General features: G+C 44.0%; 1 protein-coding gene across 1 annotated transcript in view; it reads right to left on the bottom strand.

The window, feature by feature from the left end:
- The window catches only part of LOC117978926 (protein BANP), a 68,695-nt gene extending 50,970 nt beyond the window's left edge, over nt 1-17,725 (bottom strand). Inside the window, 3 exon segments of the mRNA XM_055099290.2 lie at nt 13,728-13,927; nt 16,912-17,003; nt 17,578-17,725. Coding sequence (XP_054955265.2) covers nt 13,728-13,927; nt 16,912-17,003; nt 17,578-17,725 — 440 coding nt within the window.
- Nucleotides 17,726-25,391: the final 7,666 nt, after the last annotated feature.

Here is a 25,391-nt window from a genome sequence, read left to right as displayed (position 1 = left end):
GACAGACAGCTGACATTCCTAACCAAAACCACTCACTGCCCCCACAGCCCTCAGCACTTTTTCATCTATTTTGCCATGTCCTTACTATGCCTTAGTTTTCCATGCGGCCTTCCCCTGTACAGGGGTCCTTCTGTTCATCCAATGATGTCTCCCAAAGTCCCTAGAAGAATGCACAGGACATGGCTGAAGACTGTTTGGGACACGGAGGAATTCAAGTGTGAGCTTCCCATTTTGGAGGGAAATGCCTCTCGATCCGCTGGTTCACTTGCTGCTGCTCTGCATGCCGAAAGCAAAGACTGAGAATCCCGACCCAGAGCAGAATCCACCGAGCAGGATGCCAAAAGACAGCCTAGAATGTTCTCATTCACTGTGCAGGGTCAGTTCTGAATTCCACCAGGAAGTGCTAAACTAAAGGTGACTTAAAGTCTGAGGGCTGACTGGTGGGAGCCGGCAGCCACCATGAGACCCAGACAAGAGTGGGCACTTAGGGACTCACCAGGAAGTAACAGTCCCGATTCTGCTGAGCTCAAGGAGTACTGAGTGCTTCGTGTGCATGGTCTCACTCCCAGCCATCCTGGCTATTTCACCCACTTTACCACGAAGACATGGTCTCACTCCCAGCCATCTTGGCTATTTCACCCACTTTACCACGAAGACATGGTCTCACTCCCAACCATCCTGGCTATTTTACCCACTTTACCACGAAGACACTGATGCTCAGAAAGATCAGGATCTGTCCCAGGTCTCACCATTTATTGGTGACAGAACCTGTGTTCAAAACTAAGTATTTCTCATGCTTTTAGTCACTTGCTGGACAAGAACAGCAATGGTCCTATTTCAACTACTGCTACAACTCACCCTTTCAGTGTTTGAGTTTTTTAACTGTTTTACTTTGGTGGATTTAAAACAAAACCTCTTCAGCCAGGTGTGGTGGCTCACACCTGTAATCCCAACACTTTGGGAGGCTGAGGCAGGCAGATGGCTTGAGCCCAGGAGTTCAAGACCAGCCTGGGCAACACAGTGAGACCCCATTTCTACAAAACATCTTCCACTTTGAAAGCTGTCATGGCAAACATTTTCTACGCCAAGCTTATAAAGTGGCCTTCCATTTCTCTTCTGCTTCAGGGAACCACCTCGTCACAGAGCCCTGAGCACCTGCCCTGTGCTCTGGGCAACTGGCATGGAGGCCCCTGTTGCTCGTGGGCCACACAAAATGGAGCACATGTGAACAGACATCAACAGGCTTTGTCCAAGTACATGCAAAACCAGCCACCAAGATATGACATAAAATTAAAAATCTTGAGAAATGAAGTATTTAAACTGTTTTCACCGATTTGTGTTTGCCATGTTTTATTACAAAAGGAAATGAAAACTAAGTTATTCTGAAGCAGAGACTTGAAAACCTTTGCAATGGTTCAGTGTAGACAACAACACAGGGAGGAGGGAAGGACGGGAGGGCAACGCTGAGGACCAGAGCCCAGTCGGTGCCCAGGACGAGGGCCCAGCAACACTCAGAACCAGAGCCAAGCCGGCGCCCAGGACGAGGGCCCTGCAACACTCAGAACCAGAGCCCAGCTGGCGCCCAGGATGAGGGCCCAGCAACACTCAGAACCAGAGCCCAGCTGGCACCCGGACAAGGGCCCAGCTGGCACTTCAGAGCAGCAGAACATCCGACTCATGCAGCCAGTGAGCAGAACCCGAGAACCCTCACAGCAGAGGTTAGCATCGGAAGCCATCTCCAACTAAGTGGCACAGGCAGCTGAGATGCCGGATGGGTCCCAGTCTCAGGCCATGACTAGGCTCCATGAAAGCTGTTGAATGTGGAAATGACGGGGCGAGAGAGCCACCTGATCTACAGTGGTGACTCCAGACACCTCCGTGGGTGCCTGCTGGACACACATCTCTGCCTGGGCACAAATGTTCACAGGACAGAGAACAGACATGACTCTGTTCTCCGCCTAACCCTCAACTCACATGGAGATGCTGAGAGGACAATCCGAGAAGAAAGCAAGCATCAACCCTCCAAAGATGAGTTTAAACAACTTTCAAATGCCCCAGGGCCAAACCCGCTAAATGTGCGTCTAACACGTTTGCACTGAATGCTCAGCAAGTGAGAAGCGCACCCTGGGCACCACAGGAACCCCAGCCTCCAGGGGCTCCCGCTCCAGCTCACCGCATGAACAAGGCCGGGCACGCTGCTTCCCCTTGGCGCCCCGCCGAGCCCAAGATCTTGACACAGAGCTCGTTACCTGTGGAGTCAAGTCACTGACCACTCCCATTCATGCCGCAGTATCTGGCTGTTTTCTACAGCAGGGAGAGGAGGAACTCCATCAGGATATCTGACGTATATTTGAACAAGAACAAGCTTTTGTCTCCTTCCCACCCAGAGTGCAGCCTCACCATGTGACACTCTGCCGCCAGGTAGGCATCCCTTTTATAATTAAAGTAATTATCATCAAGTGCAGGTTAGAAAAGCTGATACTACTTTTCTAATTTTTATGAACTCTCTCAAGGAAAAGTATTTCAACAACAGCCAGGTAAAAAGAATTAAGCAATTTTTTCTGCTTTCTACTTATTAGGAAAAAATGGACAGATTTCTTTTAAACTCCAGTACCTGTTCCCTAAGAACATTTTCTCCTATGGACATTTATGCTCCTACATAACACACAAGGACCGGGGCCAAATAAAAGAAGAAACTGGTTTGATGTAATGTACTTACAAAAAGAGGAGCTGCTCAGAGCTTCAGCAGGAGGAAAAGCAGGCCCCCCAAAAACCCCCAGGCCAGGGCAGCCCACAGCCTACTTCCCTGGCTGTCAGGGGCTGTCCTGGGAGCCCCCGCACATCCAGACTGCATTTCCCAAGCCCCTTCTGTGCACACACGGCCCTGTGGCCAGACTCCATTGATGGACTCTAACAGGCGAGAGGTGTGTCACTTCCAGGACACAGGTTTTAAAAACAGGATGCAGCTTTTCACATCTCTCCCCTTCCCAGACTGAGGACCCCAAGTCCATAGGGTGAGCACATGACAGAAGGCTCAGGCATCAGAGGCACCCAGGGCAGTTGTGGGAGGACCAGAATTGCCCACACTGCACCCTGAACATAAGCAAGATGCACCCTCCCACTGCGCTAATCACAAGTCCAGGGGACCCTCTACTGCCATGGCTCATGTCACCCAATCAATACAATCAGCACTCAGACTAATCAAACATTTACTAAAAGTATATTTCTACTGCTTGCAGGTTCAATTTATTTTATTTTATTTTTATATACGGGGTCTCACTATGCTGCCCAGACTGGTCTCAAATTCCTGGTCTCAGATGATCCTCCCACCTCAGTCTCCCGAGCTGCTGGGATTACAGGCCTAAGCCACTGTACCACGCTAAAGATTAAAAAGTCATAAAAACATGATCTAACAAAAAATACCCAGGGGTAAAAATAAATTGGCATTAAAATTTTCTTCCTAATATCTAATGAAATAAGCAAAACTGAATATAAAACCAACTCTCCAAATAACCACTGCACCAGAGAAACAGGACTAACCTAATGTAACAAACTTTAAAACCTCGTTGCTAAAGAAAGAAAGAAGCTTCTAGCTTCTGGCAATTGGCTTTGAGAGGCTCCAGATCTAACTCCTCATGCTGCTCTCCCCAAGGAGCCACGCTTGTGCTCTGACAGAGATCTGTGACTTCCACCCAACAGTCCCAAATCAGAGGGCAAGCAGGTAAAGGACGGGTATGTTTTCTTCCTCTTTCCTAGAAGCTACAGAAATGACTACCAGTGAGAGAGGGAAGCAGCGTCAGGACTGACTCCACAGAAGTCAGCACTCTGCAACGGCACAGGATGCAGGGCTCCTAGGCAACGTGTTTGGGTGAAAAGCCGCCCAGGGCCCTTCGCATGCTCAGAGGACGCAGCGCACCGCCGCGCACCGCATCCTGGTCTCTAACACCAGGGCCCTCCAAACACCGCATCCTGGTCTCTAACACCGCATCCTGGTCTCTAATGCCAGGGCCCTCCAAACACTGCATCCTGGTCTCTAACGCCAGGGCCCTCCAAACACCGCATCCTGGTCTCTAACGTCATTTTTCAATTCACAGAGAAACGGCTGATTCTAGGCTGGGACAAGCACTCACAATGAGCCCGGAGAAGCATTTGGTAGTGCTGTGCAAGTAAAAAGTGCTCAGGCTGGGCATGGTGGTTCACATCTGTAATCCCAGCACTTTGGGAGGCCAAGGCAGGCGGATCACCTGAGGTCAGGAGTTCGAGACCAGCCTGGTCAACATGGTGAAACCCCATCTCTAATATAAATACAAAAAATTAGCCGGGTGTGGTGGCATGGCCTGTAATCCCAGCTACTTGGGAGGTTGAGGCAGAAGAATTGCTTGAACCCAGGAGGTGGAGGTTACAGTAAGAGATCGCCCCATTGCACTCCAGCCTGGGCAACAAGAGCAAAACTCTGTCTCAAAAGAAAACAAGAAAAAAAAAAACACTAATGATGAAACACCTACAATGAAGAGGGAATGGAGGGAATGTCAAGGGGCACAGGAGCCAACTGACGAGCTGCCAATGGCCAAAGCTGGAAGGATGTGAGCACCAGAATGAAGCAGAACTTGATTCTAACCCAGAGTGTAAAATACATCTCCATGAGCACACACTGATAGAAACGGATGAGTGAATAAGTGAATAAATGGGAAAGAAGAAACAAGGCTCCCGGGTAGACTGACAACAGTATCTGTGATGCTCCACCCTCGAAGAGGCGGCACACAACTCCCCACTCCTTAACTGGGTGATGGGCATAGCAGCTTCCTTCCAAAGTGCAGGATGAAAGCTGAAAGAGTCACTTGACTGTGGAAAATGCTGAAGAGCACACCTCAGCCAGGTGACCCGCATCAGCATTAAGCACTGAGTCCTCCTGACAGTGCTGGCCTGGACAGGATGTGATGAGAAGGACTTCACCTCCATGTCCTCCCTCCCCAAAACCTGTGACCCCAGTCTAGTCAGGAGACAAATTCCAACAGAGGTACATCCTACAAAATAACCGACCCCAACGGTCCTCAAAAAGTCGCCAAAAACAAGGAAGCATGAGAAACGGTCACAGATCAGAGGAGCCCAGGGAGGCTTGGCCACGGAGCATCCTGTGGACCCACAGACATGGAAACATACAGTGGGTACCATGAGGAACAGTGTGCGGACACACTCTAGAATTTGGGGGAAAAGAAAATAATCTTGAGAGACACAAACAACACTAACTCAAGAAATTCTACATTTATCGAAGTTCTTTTTTTTTTTTTTTTTTTTTGAGGAGTCTCATTCTGTCTCCCAGGCTGGAGTGCAGTGGCGCAATCTCAGCTCACTGCAACCTCCACCTCCTGGGTTCAAGTGATTCTCCTGCCCCAACCTCCTGAGTAGCTGAGACTGGAGGCACCCGCTACCACACCCGGCTAATTTTTGTATTTTTAGTAGAGACAGGGTTTTGCCTCATTAGCCAGGCTGGTATTGAACTCCTGACTTCAGGTGATCCACCCTCCTCAGCTTCTCAAAGTGCTGGGATTATAGGCATGAGCCACCGTGCATGGCAGTTCTATATTTATTAAAATAATTGAATTTATTATTAAAAACCTAGGCTTCACTGGCAAATTCTATCAAATTTTTTAAAAGAAATAAAACTAATCTCACAGAAACATTTTCAGAAACTAGACAATGACAGGCAGCTTCCCAGCTCCGTTGCTGCAGTCAGCATTATCCTGATAACAAAAAGACATGGCAAAAAAAGAAAACTGCAGACTAACATGTCACACAAACACAGACGCAAAAACTCTTCATTAAATATTAGAAAACTGATCAGTATAGCAACAGCACAATACACGTAGATGAAGTCAGGTTTATGATAATAGAAATGCAAGGTTCGGATAGCATTCGAAATCGACGTAATTCACTTTAACAAAAGAATCAAGAAGGATCACCATACCATCATCTCGGAAGATACAGAAAAGGCATGTGAAAATCCAATGTCCATTTGTTCATGCAAAAAAACTCCCATGAAACAAAGAATAGAAGGAAACTTCTTCAACCTGATTAAGAGCATCTGGGAAAAATGTACTGTTAACATCAGACTTAATGGTGAAATGCTGGATGCTTTCACTCAAAGATGAGGAATAAGGCAAAAATATTTTTATAAAGAAAATACACTGAAATAAAGATCATGGCCAGCACATTAAAGTAAGAGAAGGTATAGAAATTCTACAGGAAGAAGCAAAACTCTATTTAAAGGTAACATAATTACGCATATTTAAAAAAAATCCTACAGAAAATCTAAGACAAGTTCATTTAGAAATGACACAGGATAAAGGTCAGTAAAGAAAAATCTATTGTACTGCTACATCCTTCCAACGAACAACTGGATACTGAAATTTAAAATACAATACCATTTATGATAGTATCCATAAGTATGAATATGATAGCATCTGTAAGTATGAAGTACTCAGAGATAAATGTAACAAAATATGTACAGGAGCTGAACACTGAAAACTGTATAACACTGCTAAGAGAAATTAAAGACCTCCATAAATGGAGAGACATACCATGTTCATGAATCAGAATACTCAATACTGTTAACTTGGCAATTCCCCCAAATTGATCTACAGACTCAATACAATGCCAATCAATGAGTTCTGAGTTATTCTAAAACTAGAGAAGTGCTCCAAATTATTAGAATGTGCATAATCATTACAACATTTAAATGTATGTTTCTCATTAGTTTGGTTATTAGATTGTATCTCTAAAGCATATGATTATGTTAATAATTCCCAAAGTTGTATGTATGTAAACTGTATCATACAATTATGTGACTAATTCCCGAAGTTGTAGGTATGTAAACTGTATCATACGATTATGTGAATAATTCCCAAAGTTGCAGGTATGTAAACTGTATGTTTTCTTTGGCTAGTACTCAGCCCTAGCATGTAGAGGGTGTCACTATTAGGTCACTCAAAGTATGCAGCTGGCTGGGCGCAGTGGCTCACGCCTGTAATCCCAATACTTTGGGAGGCCGAGGCAGGCGGATCACAAGGTCAGGAGATCGAGACCATCCTGGCTAACACGGTGAAACCGTGTCTCTACTAAAAATACAAAAAATTAGCCGGGCATGGTGGTGGGCGCCTGTAGTCCCAGCTAGCTAGGAGGCTGAAGCAGGAGAATGGTGTGAACCCGGGAGGCGGAGGTTGCAGTGAGCCGAGATCGCGCCACTGCACTCCAGCCTGGACGACAGAGCGAGACTCTGTCTCAAAAAACAAAACAAAACAAAAGTATGCAGCTGTGCAAGGTAGTATAGACCAGTCAGGAAGAGAAATTACATGTACACGAAATTGAACGAAAGCAACCAAAATTCAATATTAAATAAGAAAAGAATTAAACAAAACCATCTTAGCTGAGACCAAACCATTTCTTCACAATTCACGCAGCTCTCCCTTGAGTTTGTCAGATTCTAAAGCCTATGAAATGCTATAATTTTGACTGAGAATGTCAATGACCCACAACTGAAAAAACTGGTTTACCCTGGCCAAGACCTCTTGTGCTCCCGTGCCAGAACAGAGATGCTCAGAATGAGGCCTAGCTCTACATAACACCACAACAGCCTTTCCACAAATATCTATCAATAAAATAGATAAAAGACCCTCTAGGAAAAATAAAAGACCCTCTAGGAAATAAAATAAAAGACACTCTAGGAAATAAAACAGAGAATCAGCAGACAGCATACTAGAGGGAATTAAAATCATTCCTTAATCAAATATTTCAATTATCCATGGGTCAACAGTCAGTTCTGAGGAAAAGAAAAATTTTTCCTTCATTGAGTCTTACATGACACATCTCTGGAAGACATACTTTAAAAGAAATCACACTTTTAAAAATTTCCAGAACTAGTCTTATACAGAAGCCTATGGTTTATAATTGTTGTAAAATTGTAGAAACATGCTAGTTCTTTAATTGTTTAATGTTCTTAAAGATAAACATCTATGACTTTAAAAAGCAGATTTTAAAATCTATTTTTTAATTAAAATAAACTAAAATAAAATTAGCTTTTTATTTTTAAAAATAATTTTTCGAGTCAGCCAGTATGTTCAGTTAATGAAAACAAAGCAGAAAATCCTGGGCTGTGAGCTGCTGTCTGAGCTGCCCAGTAGCCAACTCCACAGGTGTGCTGGGGACACAGAGCCCTGTCACCTGCCCTGTGTCCTGGATGTGCGCAGCCACGCGGGCCCGCATCCCCTGTCGCCGGCCCTGTGTCCTGGATGTGCGCAGCCACGCGGGCCTGCATCCCCTGTCGCCCGCCCTGTGTCCTGGATGTGCGCAGCCACGCGGGCCTGCATCCCCTGTCGCCCGCCCTGTGTCCTGTGTCTTGGATGTGCGCAGCCACGTGGGCCTGCATCCCCTGACGGGCAACACTCCACGCTCTGCTGCATCCTGTTTACACCACTATCTCTGTCCAGCTTCGAAGTACAGACAAAGGATGTTAACATTTACCTGTATAAACGTGAGCATGTGCGTGCCCTGGATCCCTGCAGGCCATGTGACATAACGAATGCCCCAACTGAACTGTCCACATTAGCATTCAAAGGACAGGCCCAAACATCTTTAAAGTTAAAACCTCAGGTCACTACACCAAAACTACAATGAAGCAAAATCCAAACTGATGGCGCACCTGCAGGAAGAAAATACGCCCCTACCTACAAAACTTAAAAGACCATTTTTCTTGTCCCCAAGTCGATGATGACTGTTGGATGAGGCCCATCCAGGTGACTCGCATTTTTATTACAATGATTCAACTTTAGCTTCAAATAAAAGGGGCTTTCTTTTTCTTTTCTTTGTTCTCGAAGTTATTTAAAGAATCTCATTCAGGTGTAGAACCCAAAAATCTGGATCCAAAATGCCAAGTGAGGCTAGCAGTACTCCACTGCCTTCTTGTGTTCCAGAGAGTGAAAGGAAAGAATAATCAGCTCTCAGCACTGATAGTACAGACCAGTCAGTTTTAATGAGAAATAACCAACAGGTGGGGTGGATTTCAACACACAGAGAGGGGGCCTTAGTGACGCCCCTGCTGCTGCAAGGCTGTGCCCACCCTTGAGGGTTGGGCTGGCTCTGAGCAGATGCAGCCGCTCTAAACAGAAGGGCAAGTGACACCGCAGGGGGCAGCTTCTCGCACTCTCTCCAGGGGCCTCGTCACAACTCAGAGCCCCTTAAGGTGTCTGCATCTGTGCTGTAAGATTACACTCGGACTTCCCAGCTAATCCCTCACAGGAAGGAGTGAGCCCTGGGAACCCTGGGCTATTTTAACAGCATACGATTTGGATGTAATACTATCTGTGACTTACATACTTGTAATCTTCATTTAAAATATTTGAGTCCCGGCTGGGGGCGGTGGCTCACACCTGTAATCCCAGCACTTTGGGAGGCCGAGGCGGGTGCATCATGAGGTCAGGAGTTTGAGATCAGACTGACCAACATGGTGAAACCCCATCTCTAATTTAAAAAAAAAAAATTAACCAGGCGTGGTGGCCTGCACCCGTAATCCCAGCTACTCAGGAGGCTGAGGCAGGAGAATCACTAGAACCTGGGAGGCAGAGGTTGCAGTGAGCCAAGACCATGCCATTGCACTCCAGCCTGGGCGACAGAGCGAGACTCCATCTCAAAATATCTGAGTCCCAAAATAAATAATCCACAGAAGCACTTTATTATTCGGAATGCTAACCAATTTTTAACTTTGGAGACTTTTCCTTTTCAATGTTCCACTGCCCAATTTTAGACAGACAATTCTCATTCACTCATATGTGTTCACAAATTAGTAACTTTCTAATTTAAACATACTTTTTTTCATTGACCTACTGGGATTATGTTCTTATCTGTTATTTCTCCCCTACAATTTTCTGTCAACAGCTTTCAACTGTTGGCAATTTTTATTTCTAATTTTCAGGACTTATATGGAAAGATACCAGCCTGTCCAACATGGCAAAACCTCATCTCTATTAAAAAATACAAAAATTAGCCAAGCATAGTAGCGTGCACCTATAGTTCCATCTACTCGGGAGGCTGAGGTGGGAGAATTGCTTGAATCCGGGAGGCAGAGGTTGCAGTGAGCCGAGACTGCACCACTGTACTCCAGCCTGCATGACAGAGTGAGACTGCCTTTTAAAAAGAACTTACATGGAAAGAAATGCCAGACTTAATAACATCCTTTTTTTTTTTTTTTTTTTTTTTGAGTTAGGGTCTCATTCAGCCAGGAGTGCAGTGGCAGAGTCACAGCTCACCATAGTCTCACCTTCCCAGGCTCAAGCAGTCCTCCCACCTCAGCCCCCTAAGGGATTATAGGCAGGTTCCACTGTGCCCAGCTAATTTTTTAAATTTTTTTGTAGAGATGGGGGTCTCACTATGCTGCCCATGCTGGTCTGGAACTCCTGGGTTCAAGTGATCCTTCCATCTTGGCCTTCCAAAATGCTGGAATTATAGGTGTGAGCCATCACACCCAGTCTCCTTCTTTAAAAGTCATTCAAATATGCCATATTTAAAACTTTACTATGAAAGGAAATCACTCCACTAGGCGTGGTGGCTCACGCCTTTAATCCCAGCACTCTGGGAGGCCGAGGCAGGCAGATCACCTAAGGTAAAGAGTTCAAGACCAGCCTGGCTAATGTGGCGAAACCCTGTCTCTTCTAAAATTACAACAATTAGCTGGGCGGCGTGGTGCATGCCTGTAATCCCAGCTACTCGGGAGGATGAGGCAGGAGAATTGCTCGAGCCTGGGAGGCAGAGGCTGCAGTGAGCCAAGATTGCACCACTGCACTCCAGCCTGGGTGGCAGAGCAGAGTCTCAAAAAAAAGGAAACCATTCTTACATTTTCTTTTAATTTTGAATAGGATATATTTTAAATAGGATTTTGAATAGAATATATTTTTGTCCTATTTAAAACTATGAGAAAATAGAAGAACGATTCTTCTATTAATCTTAATTTTTACAAATAATGGTTTTATTAGCAATATTAATAATCCCCATGCTGATATACAATAAATATATTCTACAATAGGTTGATTTTGCCTTGCCAATACAGTTCTTTCAAACCAGAAGATCTCACACATCTGGGTTAACTGGATTGTGCATCTGAGTCAGTATTAGGCAACTTTACTCTTATTTCACTGCTTGTTGACAAGCAGACAGACAACCACCGCAGGGCTGTGAATGATAACACCTGCCCCCAGCAGAGGGAAGCATGGGGGATTTCTGCCATGGCAGGTCTGTGACTAACATCACATGTTTTCGTGGGCACAGACACTGTTACCCTCAGAAAGCAGGAGGACCCTGGGCCGAAGCAGCCCCAGAGGAGCTCCAGGTCCTTTTCCCCTTATCTTAAACTAGAAACTCAGATGGAAATGAATGCGTGACTTGGCCAAGGTCACCTCAGTGTCTGTCAGGGCAACTGTGACAGCCAGAGGCCCAAGCTCCACTCTGTGCAGATGGAATCCAAGCAAGGCACCCTCAAGGCCAACCCACGACAGAAACCACACTCAGCCTTTGGAGTTCTTCACAGAGGAATTTCTCTCCCCATCGCACATTGTCAGTGGTGGAATCTAACGACCAATTTTGTCAACACTTTTCCCAAGTGGTGACAATGACCTGCCCAGCACTGGCACAACGTGACAAGTGACAAGTGACACGTGATGGGCAGCCATCCACCAGCACACAAGGTTCCGGGGGCAGGAGAGGTTCGTTCATCCTTGTGTTTAATTCCTTAGAACAGTGGTTCTCAATGCAGGTGCCCAGGGGTGCTTTGAGATCCCGTGGGACATCTTTGGTGGTCAAGATTCAGAGAGTACTGGAATTTGGCAGGCAGAGGTAAGGGAGGTTGAGACGTCCTTCAATGAGCGAGACAGTCTCACCCAACAAAAACTCTCCACATACAAAACTTACAATGAACCAGAACTTCATGAGTGGAAAACATGCTTCTAACTCTCTGAACTCAGAATCTTACTCTATTCAACGTTGACACACAAAACATTTTTGCACGGTCTTACTATGACTTGAATTTTCCATGAACTCAACTATTACATAAGTCTAGAAAAAATTATACTTTGCTTTATGTGAAAGTTCATTAGGAACTGCTCACCATTCCATAATATTCCATCACCAGCTGGGGGCTGAACTCCCAGTGTCACACCTGGGTCCATCTGCAGGGACCGACCCCGGTCACCAGGACGCAACACACCAGGTGGGATGTCCGGCTTTTTCACGGCTAACCATCACCATGTTGAAATGTGTTGTCTTATTACACAATACTATCACATTCATTCTCTACAGCTAGGGCAGTCTAATAACTATAAGTTATAAATTACATTTTCTTTTTTTTTGGAAACATAAATTATATTTTCTAAGAACTGCATTTTAGGGTAAGAGGACACTACTCCAAAAAACTATCCTAAAAAAAAGGCATTGGGTCCAACAGCTTTGCACACCTGACCTGGGAGCCCAACAGCGTCCCTGCACAGAGGACATGGTAAACAAACTCCTGCTGGGGGGAAACACGTGAGTGACAGCATTTGTGCAGGGCGAAGGCCCCATCTCAGAGTAACACGTGAACGATCCCCAGCTCCCGCCTGCGAACTGAGATGCCAACTCCACCACCAGCAGTGGAGCTCGGAAGACGGCCGGGTAGCGTTTCCAAAACCCTCGGCACGCCCGAGAGTTCAAAGAGGCACCACTGCTTCAGCCAGCACAGCAGCCATCATGTGGAGCTGCCCCCAGACTTCCCACACTCCCTAGCAAGGTCCACAAAGCACCTAACCCAGCACCAGCCACCAGCACACATGGGCAGGGTGGCACCCGCAGCACACACGGGCAGCAAGGTCACAACAGTCCTTCCAGGCTTGTTGCAGCTCCCATTCCTCGGCATCCACATGTCCTCCCCGGCCCCCCCGCTGCTGTCCCACCATTCTCTCTCCTCCCAGACACACCGGGCAGAAGGCTACAGCCAGGCCAGGGAACCTGAAGTGAGCAGCGCTCAATCAAAAGGCCCCTTGTCAAGCACAAAGCTGTGCCGTGTCCACTGCCTTAAGCAGGACTTCTTTCTGGCCAGGTGTGGGGAAGGTTAGCAACACCAGAGCCTGAGCTTCAGCGCGAGCTGTCAGCTGGAATATCTGACAGGAAGCCTTGGATGAGTGGACACCAAGCAGGTCCGAGGCTTCTTAAGACATCATAAAGGTTCCACTCAAACAGTTCGCAAACTACCACACAGCCTTCTAAGATTAGACTCATTAGACTCTACTTTTTAAAAATAAGCAAAATAAAAACTGCAGATTTGAATGAAAAGTTTGATATATTCATGTGAAATGTATAAACACCACATACGAAGAAAAACATATCTAAAGACTAGCCAGGTAGAGTAGGAAAAAGGAAAGAAGCACGTGTACATCTTCTAAGATCTGGTGGGTTAGTTCCAAAGAAAAGGTGTATGGGCCGGCTTTATGTGGAAAGGAAAGCTGAGGATGACTTCAGGTCATCCTGGCAGGATGCCATGAGTTCGGTTTCGGTCTAACTAAAGTCAGCTTTAGTTAGAAACTGCTGAGACTGCTGAGGCAGACACTGCGCATCTCCAGCAAACTGAGCCACTAAGCTGCGGGCCTGGGCGAGGAGGTGACGCGCTTCTCCCCAAGTGACCCGAAGGCCCCGGCACCCTGGTCTGTTCTTACCATCGCACTTTGTTGCATGTCTGGGTTGCCCTGAGAGGGGAGCCGGCAACCATGGGAACCTGGATGGGGCTGTGCTGCTTGTTCGTGACCAGATCCAGCTTTTCTTCTAAGGATTTACAAGTAGCCTCCAGGGCTTGCAATTTGGCTTCAATGCTATCCAACCGCAAGCAGATTGTCTGGTTGATGGAATACAGGAATGACTGGAAGTGAAAAAAGACCGGCTTTAGGAAGGGTCTCCTGAACTGTAAGAAGACCACCCCAAGAAACACCAAACAGCTATTTCCTGATCTCAACTCTATCTATTCAGACAGAACAATCCCCACACTGGAACTAGCTCCTGAGCTACGAGCCAGAAACATGTGAGTAACAAGTTCACATTTTACACACGAGTCACACGTCCTGTTTCAAATGTGATGATTTAGTCATGGTTTCACTTCTATGTGCAGTTGCAATTCTTGGTTAAGCCCATTTAATTTTAAAAATGTACTTTAATATGTTATTATTAATCAGTAAATTTACATATAAAACTAGTCAAATCTTCTCAACAATAAAAACAGATTACACCTAACATCGAAACAGCATAAAAGCCACACGCCACGCACATTCACCTCACACCCTGCTGCCTAATCGGAAGAGGTGATGGGATCCCCTGCGGCCCTGACTTGGGATTTGGTCCTGAGGCTCCCGTGGGGCTCTTGAGCGGCAAGCTTGCCACCTGGTGGTTGGCAAAGCCGGGCTCCACATCTGACCTTTCCGGCTGAGTCTCCTCCGGATTTCTAACTCCAAGTAACCACAGTGAGCAGTCACGTGCCGGACTCCAAACCCAAGAAACAGAAAACACACAAACCAGAAAGGGAAAAACTTCATTTCCCTAGCTGCCATCCCAGCCAGGAGCCACCATGAGCACACGTGGAAACGTGTTAATCACACAGGAATTGCACTGTGCAAAAGAGACACCCTCCACCAGGTCTCACCAGCAGACAGAAGGACACTCCGGGTCTAGGGAGGGACAGGTTGGGGGAGCGCCCACCAGCCCTGCTTAGTACTCAGGAAGGCTGGCACCTGCCTTAAGAATCAACAGCTGAAAATAGCACAGAATTTGTGTTTTGTCTTTTCTCTCTCCTTTCCTGCCCATGACCTAAAGAGTGTGGGGTCCAAAGTGCACACATCAGAAGGAAGGGGGAGGTAGGCTCGGGACAGCAGGGGCGGCACTGTGGCAGCCACTGAGAGCTGGCCGTGGAGCTCACAGCACAGGGGAGCGGGAGGCCGGCCCACACTGACGGGGGAGCGGGAGGCTGGCCCACATTGAAGCTGGAACCGCTTTCCCACTAACTGCAGCTGACCTACAACACTGCTTACACCCACTCTCCTTTCTGATCTCAAGGGAATCTGCAGAATATCAAAACTGCAGTGATATCATACAACATGTAGCTGGCATGGAAACCTGGTGTACATAGTGGCAGGGACAGCGCTGCAGGAGGGAAAATCCACATATTGCCCAACAACTCACCTTTTCTCAGGTCACCACCTCTCCTGGCAAGATTCACCACTGGGCGCTGATATAGACAGGAGCTAAAGAAACCAACTGAAACTCACCCTCCCTGACTGACTACTCTCTGTTGAAGGCGCGTGTGAGAGAGGGAAGGAGCCACGGCATCAGGTGGACCCAAGCCCACGTGATGACACTCAATCAGCGTATCTACAAAGGAGGCATGGTCCATGGCATGACAAACATGCATCGTCTTGAAAAGCAACAATAGGTGGCTGAATCCCTGAATGGCCACTGATAACCCCGCTATTTTCAACAACCAGAGAACATCAAATGTTTGGCTCTCAAATTCTTTAAACAGCACACCCATATTATTTTAATTCTGAATTACCAATGATTCTGCCTGGGGTTTTGGGAAAAATCACTCTTATATACCAATAAAACAACCTAGAGCCAGGCACACGACTCTACGCAAGTCACATTCAACCGGGGGCCCACCCTCTTCTCAACAGTGGGACAAGGACAAAGGCAGGGCCACTTCCATGCCCACTTTATATATTTCTGTGCTATGTGTAATAGATGTGTCTTCTGTGATAAAATCACAACTGCATTTTATTTAGGGAATGATAACGCAGTGTTTACTAACAGAGCCACATCCTATCCATTGGTTGGAAATAGGCATTTTACAGTGAATTTATTTGTAAGTTTTTCATACACATTTACACTGCTTCTCCTTGTTAACAAAACAAATTAAATATTACCAAATAGACACCCTGTGTAAGTAGAGGAATTATATGAAAAGTGACTTTGGTTTTGTGTTGCTCTCATAACCTTCTCACATGTGCCGATATTTACCTCTGTGACTCTGCAAACACTGGAACCAACCAAGCAAATTCAAAGATCCAAAAATAATTAACTGAATGAGCAGTTCCCAAGAACCCCATCTAGTAAACTTTAGAATCTAAGTGACTTAAATGGCAGACACAGAAGTCATTCATCACTGGTAGAAATTTCACTTTCCTTCCATCCAAAATGGTCCTGCAGGTGTGTGGGAAGATGCCTCCTTCAGCAGCATCTCAAGGTAAACAATTCTTACTCTTTGTGCTCTTCAAGAGAAAAAATGGCTCACACTCTTCTGTAGCAGGCTGCCTGGTGACATAGCCACACCCTAAAGTGATATATCCACATCCTAACCGCCAGAACCTACCCATGTGGTCTCTTTGGAAACTGTGGAGATGTAATTTAGAAACTCTTTGGGTCTGTGTAGATGTAATTTAGTCAATGAGATCAACCTGGATTAGGGTGGGCCTTAAATCCAATGACAAGTCCTTACTAGAGGAGAGAAGGGGAAACAGTCACAGACACACAGAGGTGGCAGCAACATGAAGAGGAAGGCACAGCTGGAAGGAGCCCCACAAGCTGAGGCAGGGCCAGAGCCACTAGAAGCTGGAAGAGGCAGGAAGGATCCACCTTGTAGAACCTTTGGAGGGAGCGAGACCCTGCCTGCATCTTGGTTTTGGATCTCTGGCCTCCACAGCTGAGAGGCTACATTTGTAAGCCATCCCATTGATGGTAATTTGTTATAGCAGCCCTTGAAATCTGCAATGCACTACACATCACAGAATACTGCAGCGCACTACACATCACAGAACACTGCAGTGCACTACACATCACAGAACAGAGTCAGATTTTTACCTTTATAGATGGATCCTGGCAATTGATTTCTAGTCGCTGGCGTTTCAAAGCAGGTTCGTCTTCATCTGTTGCTACATGATTCTCCAAAACAACTGAAATCAGTGACAGAGAAAAAAAATGTTTAACATGAAAAGTTTTACAGAATTATTTTAACATTAAGATAGTAAACAGTGCTGACACCTTAAGGTTGAATGAGAAACAGCAGAACCTATTTCATATTTTACCTTTTTAAACTTATTCTCAGTCAGGCAGAAAAATAGGATAACTCCTTAATCCCAAGAAAAGCCCAGACACTGGGTAATTAATGTGCCACTGAGTCAGTCCTAACTCCAAACCTGCAAGCTTCTGACTTCTGACTCAATGCTCTGTGGGGCTGCCCTGTTTGGTTTGAGAAAACCCACGATAAAACCCAATCAATAATAATGATTTCTTCCCAACTTTAAAATAAAGTTTTATCTGTTGGTCACCTCATTCCAAAATCAAAGCCACTCTATCTGCAGGTCCAGAACTAAAAGGGGAAAAAATACACTGAATATCACATTGTCATAGGTGCTGATAATCAAAACAGTCTCAACCTTAACACACTAAGTGACAGAACCCCGACCCTCCCAGGCACAGCTGAGACCAGCTGCCCCCATCACACAGAAAGTGTCAGGTGATCGTCACGGCTTCCCGCAGGATAAGCAACTCGGCCCCAGCTCAGGGCGGCCACAGTGTGGTCCCAACCTCCTTCCTTTTGTCCAAAACTGACTACAAAAACAATGTCAAAGATAACCTCAAAATCAAAGACCAAAATCGGCCACAATTGCCTCATCTCTGCAAGTCACATTTCTATCTGTCTGTGACCCTTCTAGTCCTTTTCCTTAGACCTAGTCAATTTTTAAAAATTTACATATTTGCAGTTATAGATAGAAGTTTAAGGTCAACAGTTCTTGTTAAAGATTGTACATTGTGCCATGAGTGTTTTTTCTTCTCATTTCCTTGCCTGAAATGACAGTGTGAACTGTCTAGTGCACTCCTACCGCACTCTACTCTACATGCTCACACATTGAGATAAACAAATGGCATACATGTGGGAGGTGCGAGACCATCTACCTCATCAACAGATTTGTCTGCAGCCTTCTTCTTCACTAAGCAACAAATATGGACTCTGGGTTAATATTAATCGTCTTGTTTGTTTTTTGTTTTTTGTTTTTTAAGAGATGAGGTCTTGCTATGTCACCCAGGCTGGACTCAAACTCCTGTACTCAAGGGACCCCCCACCTCAGCCCGAGTAGCTGGGACTATCCAGGTTAATAGCTTTAAGTTTTTAACAGTAATACCAGTGTGTGACTATTTACAAAAATGAATGCCAGTATATAAGAATAGATATGATATACACGCATACATATGAGCATGCTTACTGTAACATTTCTGATAGAAAAAAATCAGAAATCTGAATGCTGGCCACTGAGAATGCCTTTCAGCACATGCACACCTTGGCACACCATCTGCTTTCAAGGGCACCAACACCACAGCCAAGGAGGATGACCTCACTGTGGCCAGATGACACCTGCTCCGCTCTGCTGGTGCTGTGCCCCAGCCCTTCCCATACTACCAACCCTCCAGCCACCTCCACCAGGGAAATCTAACCACCTTCTGTCCAGCCCCACTCAAATGCCGCCTTGTTCGGGAAGGCATTCCTGGAAGGGTCTCAACTCACACCTGTTTATACTGTGACACCAACAAGGTCACAGCACCCACCCCACAGCAGACCACCCTCCCAGCACCTTACACACAAGGCTGCCCACCGATGTGGATGAAGCACTCCTGGCTGGCATTCAGATTCTCCAGGTGCTAGAGGAAAGCCAAGTGCACAGGCCCCTCTGGTCCCTGCCTCCACCTCCACCAAAGCAAGTCCCCTCAGACGTGTTACATAGATTGACATTGCGAAGAAGATCTTAACAGGAAAACAAAAAAGAGTGTCCATGCCTTTAAGCCTGTACACACTAGATGATTCATCTCAAAACTCTAAAACTTAAAGATGCTGAATCGTCCTGCAGTTCTAACAGGAACGTCTCACAGGTCCTAGGCAAAAGCAGTCAAATCTAATCTACCTGGTGGGAAATTATCCAAAGCCAAGGACCACTGTCGGCCGATTTTGGTCTTTGATTTTGAGGTTATCTTTGACATTGTTTTTGTAGTCAATTTTAGACAAAAGGAAGGAGGTTGGGACCACACTGTGGCCGCCCTGAGCTGGGGCCGAGTTGCTTATCCTGCGGGAAGCCGTGACGATCACCTGAAGCTTGCTGTGTGATGGGGGCAGCTGGTCTCAGCTGTGCCTGGGAGGGTCGGGGTTCTGTCACTTAGTGTGTTAAGGTTGAGACTGTTTTGATTATCAGCACCTATGACACACTGGTCACACACTGGTATTACTGTTAAAAACTTTAAGCTATTAGCCTCGATAGTCCCAGCTACTCAGGGGCTGAGGTGGGGGTGTCCCTTGAGTACAGCACACAGCTCTGCCTTCGGCCTCAGGACTCCTCACAGGCAGGGAGCGCATCAACCATCTCCACCTAAGCCTTTGCAGATGAATTCTCACTTCATGAAACTTTTAAAACTCCATCCATGCCTACAAGTGCCTGTGGTTAGTCAAAGTTTCTCAGGACCTCAGTCAAAGGTTCTTTACTCTCACTGGAAACTGGTCATCACACAAGACCTGGAAGAACAGAGAGAGAGACCCTTGTACTCATTACTCTAACCTTTTAGTTTGCTGAGAAGAAAACAAGCCCAGGAAGGTTACGGGACTTCTCTGGGGTCACAGAGCTAGTTTCGTCATAATGGCAGAAGAGAGGTGTGCAGTAACTCCAGTAATGACTCCACAGGTAGTGGGACAGCAAGTGACATTTATTTTCTTCTTTGTACTTTGCTGCTTTTTGTATGTGTTGCTTTTTATAATTTTGTATGCATTACTTTTAGAATTAGACCAAAGAACTCCTTGTTCATTTTAAAGATATCACAATCAGGCTGGGTGCAGTGGCTCACGCCTATAATCCCAGCACTTTGGGAGGCTGAGGTGAGTGATCACCTGAGGTCAGGAGTTTGAGACCAGCCTGGCCAACATGGTGAAACCCCCGTCTCTACTGAAAATACAAAAATTAGCTGGGCTTGGTGGCGGGCACCTGTAATCCCAGCTACTCGGGAGGCTGAGGCAGGAGAATCGCTTGAATTCAGGAGACAAAGGTTGCAGTGAGCCGAGATCACGTCACTGCACTCCAGCCTGGCAACAGAGCAAAACTCTGTCTTAAATAAGTAAATAAAGATATCACAATCAATCAACTGCAGTGACAGGCCTGATGCAAGTCACAATTTTTGCATTCAGACAGGTAGAGTAAGCACAAGCCATAGTCGGTACACGCCAAGTCAGATGATCCTAGAAGTCTTTCTTTTAAATAAAAATAAGGAAAAGTTGGAAAGACATACACGTCAACAATTTAAAAGCTGCTACAACCAGTAGAATTATGGGAAATTTTTATTTCTTCTACTTTCTTGACTATCCTGTTAAACTTTATTAGATGCATACTTTCGAGACAAGGAAAGTACTTTAAACCTACTATGAATGCAAATGGCTAAACCAGAAGCAAAGCCTTTCCCCATTCACCCTCAAACGTGTTCACAGAAGAAAACTGTCAAACAGGAATCTTGCATCTGGCAAAACTATTTCAAGAGTGAAGAATAAATTAAGACATTCTCAGATAAATGAAAGTTGATGGACTTTGCTGTCAATAGACCTGTCCTGAAGGAAATGCTCAAGGAAGTCCTACAAGGTGAAATGAAAAGACACTGGACAATAAGTTAATGCCATATGAAGTAAAGATCTCAATAAAGGTAAATACATAGGGAATTATAAAAGCTAATAATATCATCACAAAAGTTTCTTACTTTACATTTTGTTTCCTATGTAATTTAAAATTTTAATGCATTTAAAATATTTATGTTTTGGGCACATAGTCTATAAAGATATAATTCTGTGACATCAGCAACTGAAAGGGGTGTAAAGGAGCAGAGTATTCTTATGTTACTTAAGTTGATATAAATCCAAATTAGTATTATAATATTAGTATATTAAATGTAATCTGTCTGGTAACTACAAAGAAAATAGTTATAGAATATGTACAAAAGAAAATGAGAAAGGAATTTAAATGTTTTACTACAAAAAACTCAACTAAATACAAAGGAAAATAGTAATGCTGGGCAGGCGTGGTGGCTCACATCTGTAATCCCAGCACTCTGGGAGGCTGAGGCGGGCAGATCACTTGAGGTCAGGAGTTCGAGACCAGCCTGGCCAACATGGTGAAATCTGTCTCTACTAAAAATACAAAAAAAAAAAAAAAAAAAAAAAAAAAATTAGCCGGTGTGCTGGCACCAGCCTGTAATCTCAGCTACTCTGAAGGCTGAGGCAGGAGAATCGCTGGAACACGGGAGGCGGAGATTGCAATGAGCTGAGATTGTGCCACTGCACTCCAGCATGGGTGACAGAGTGAGACTCAGTCTCAAAAAAAAAAAAAAAAAAAAAAGTAATGCAGGAAATTGGGGGTATAAAAGCTATAAGGCATATAGAAAAAAATAGCAAAATGATGGAAATAAGTTTCTCCTTATGAGTAATTACTTTAAATAAAAATAAACTCTCCAATCAAAAGACAGAGATTGGCGGAATGAATTAAAAAAAAATGACCCAACTAGAAGCCATCTCCAAGAGACTCACTTTAGATCCAAAGACATAAGTAGACTGAAAATGAAAGGATGGATAAAAAGACATTTTATGCATTTAGTAATCAAATGGGGTGTAGGGGTGGCTACACTAATATCAGATAAAATAGACCTCAAATCAAGAAAATTTAGAAGAAGCAAAGAATATTACATATTAATAAAAGGTTCAATTCAGGATGAAGATATAAAAAGTAAAAACATTTACACACCTAATAGCAGACCATCAAAATAGATGAAGAAAAAACTGACAGAATTGAAGAAACAATTCTATAATAATCGTTGGATATTTTAATATCCTACTCTCATTAATGGGTAGAACAACCAGACAGAAGATCAACAGGGAAATAGAGACCTTAAATAACACAATAAACCCATTAGATCTAACTAACATATGCAGAACGCTAATCAACAAAAACAGAGTGCACATTCTTTTCACGTGCACACAGGACATCTTCCAGGATGGACCATATTTTAGGCTACAAATTAAATCTCGTAGATTTGAAAAGATAAACCATCTTTTCCAACCATAATTGAATGAATTTAGGTATCATTAACAGGAGAAAACCTGGAAAATTCACAAATTTGCAGAAATTAAACTATACACTCTTAAACAACCAATGGCTAAATGAAGAAATCATAAGAGAATTTAGAAAATGCTTAGAGATGAGTGAAAACAAATAAAACACTACACAAAAACTCATGGGACTCAGCAGAAGCAGTGTTCAGGAGGGAATGTATAGCTGTGTTCTGTCCTCGGAGCCAATGGTCAGTGTTGCCCCAAAAGTGGTGGCTGAGGAGTTCTTACAACGGACTGCCCCACATCACCCTGAGGTAGGGCCAATTGGGATTCCAAAGAAAGAAGCCCTAGCTAACAGTCCAAAACATTTGTTAGAAAAATTTACATACAAGAGTTGTGGTGTCCTTGTGATGGATAGTAAGAAAGATGTTCTACCTGGGTACGGCTATAAGGAGGGAGTTGGTTTACAGAGTGTCTAAAGAATTTGGCTCAGGGCCAGGGCTACTTTCTATGTGTTTAGCAAGATGTTTGACCTTTCAGTTTTGGGCAACAACTTAAACAACCTTATCAGTGTCTTGGAATGTTCCTTGGCACCTTCTGGGCCCTGGCTTGGGTCTAAGCTTGGAGGGGAAGGCATAAAGCTGGCCCTGAGCAGCAACTCAGGTTGGTCAAGGCACTCTGTGTTTTCTCAGCCAGGACAAAGATAGAAAACAGGGGGAACTGGGGGCCATACAAGCTATAAATGCTTACATTAAAAAACAAAGAGACAAAAATAAACGTGGAAACCAGCTGTGTGACTCCTGGATGTAAGTCAAGTTTCCATTGACTCTGGCACCATGAAAAAGCGATGAATTCACATAGACCTTGCTACTTCTACATTTAAACAAGCAGTGCCACCCCTGTATTTAAAATTAGATCTGCCAATATCTCATGAGCCATAGTTGCTGCTCAGCATGTCTCTGAGTGGGAAAAACCACCAAATATCAAGCACAAAGTTGATTGATATGCATAGATTTGAACTAGTTTGGTCACCATTATGGCCTTCTATGTAATACCTTCATAGCCCTGACTAGGAGTTCTATTTCCCTACCCTCCCATATCTAAATGGTGCTGGAGACCAAGTCATCTCTTGTCTCTTGACTCTACTATAACCACTATGGCAACCATCCCATTTTTTTTTCTCTAGGCAGAGAAAGACAATACAACAACGACAAAAAAGGCAGCATCCTAGCAAATTATAACCATGATCCAGTTTTATATCCTTGAAGATTCACTCAGTCAGATTGCTTGGATCCTGACTTCTATTTGGAAGAGATAGTTACATTTGATATGAAGTCAGATCTCATAGTTAATATAGATCCTAAGAAGCTTAGTGGTAATGTTGTGGCACTTTCCAAGTTAATCAAAGTGAGTTTTTCTATGGATTTATCTCTTCTCTGGTTTATTTTATTTTCCTTTTAATTTTTCTTGAATTTTTATTCATCTATTCTGCTCATGTTGTACAAGGTATAGGGAAATATGTGGAACAGATTGATCTATTTTTTTCTTTAAAAAATCAGTTACATTTCTATATACCAACAATAAAAACCCCCAAAAGGAAATAAAGAAAACAATTCAATTTATATAGCATCAAAAAGAATAAAATGCATAGTAATAGACTTAGCCAATAAGTTAAAAGTCTTGTACACTGAAAACCATAAAAATTGCTGAAAAATTAAAGATATAAATAAATAGGAATACTTACTATTGTTGTTACAAATAATCTACAGATTCAATGCAATTTCTATCAAAATCCTGATAATTTTTTTTTTGCAGAAGTAGAAAAATGCTCCTAAAATTCATATAGAACCTTCAGGGACCCAAATGGCCAAATTGATCTTTTGAAAGGAACGATGAAATTGGAAGACTCATACTTTATAAATTCAAAACTTACTGAAAAGTTTCAGTAATGAAAAACTGTGTGGCATAAATACAGACATATAGATCAGTAAAATAGAACAGAGACCCAGAAATAAATCCTCAAGAAATGATCAACTGAATCACACATGGGTGCCAAGACCATTCAATAGGGAAAGGACAGACTTTTCAACAAACGGCGTTGAGAAAACTGGATATTCACATGAATAAGATTGATGTTGGATCCTTACCTTACACCATATACCATAATTAACTCAAAATGGATCAAAGACCTAAACACGTGAGTTAAACTATAAAACACTTACAGAAAAAATAGAGGAAAAACTTCATGACATCGAATTTGACAATGATTTTGTGGACAGAACACCAAAATCACAGGCAACAAAAGAAAAATTAGATAAACTGAACTTCAAATTAAAACACTTGTGCACCAAAGGACACCAGAAAAGGCAGAAAAAGCTTCTTTCTAAGGTTACACCCTCTCTTCCAGGTGGCATGTGCAGCCAATGACTGGCAGATGCAGAGATACAAAGGTTAGTGACCTTGCTTCAATTGGGGTACTTGTGAAAGGCCATCTTGCTGCAGAGTTCTCAGAAAAATGGAGCCAGGCCTCAGGTACAACTGAATTGCAGGTCATCTTCTCCTTCTGCCCAGCCTTGCCATCCTTACGCCCTTATAGCACCTTGTCTGGCATATGTTAGATGTAATGGGAAAAAAATTTACAAATCATGTATGAATTAATATCCAGAATATATAAAGGATTCCTCCAATTCAACATCAACAGAAACCAAACGACCCAATTTAAAATTGTGCAAATGATTAATATAGGCACTTCTCCAAGAAGATACACAAATGGCCAATAAGCACATGAAAAAAATGCCCAACACCACTAATTGTTAGGGAAATGCATATCAAAACTACAAGGGGATACCACCTCACAGTCATTAGGATGGCTACTATTAAAACAAAAATTAAGAAGAGTTAGTGATGATGTGGATAAATTGGAACTCTTGCGCATTGCTGGTGGGAATGTAAAATGACACAGCTGCTGTGGAATACAGTATAGAAGTTCTTATGAAAATAATCATAGAATTACTATATGATTCTGCATTCAACGAATAGGTATGCATCCCAGATAATCAAAAGCTGGGGCTCAAACAGATATTTGTATACTAATGTTTATAGTTGCATTGTTTGCAAGAGCCAAAAGGTACAAACAACCCAAATGTCCCATAAATGGATGAATGAAAAAACAAAATGTTGTATTCTCATACAAAGGAATATTATTCAGCCTGAA

This window comes from Pan paniscus, chromosome 18 (genome assembly GCF_029289425.2).
Source record: "Pan paniscus chromosome 18, NHGRI_mPanPan1-v2.0_pri, whole genome shotgun sequence".
Taxonomy (NCBI): Eukaryota; Metazoa; Chordata; class Mammalia; order Primates; family Hominidae; genus Pan; species Pan paniscus.
The sequence above is the reverse complement of the archived record's forward strand: the minus strand, read 5'-3'. Positions and strand labels throughout refer to the sequence as shown.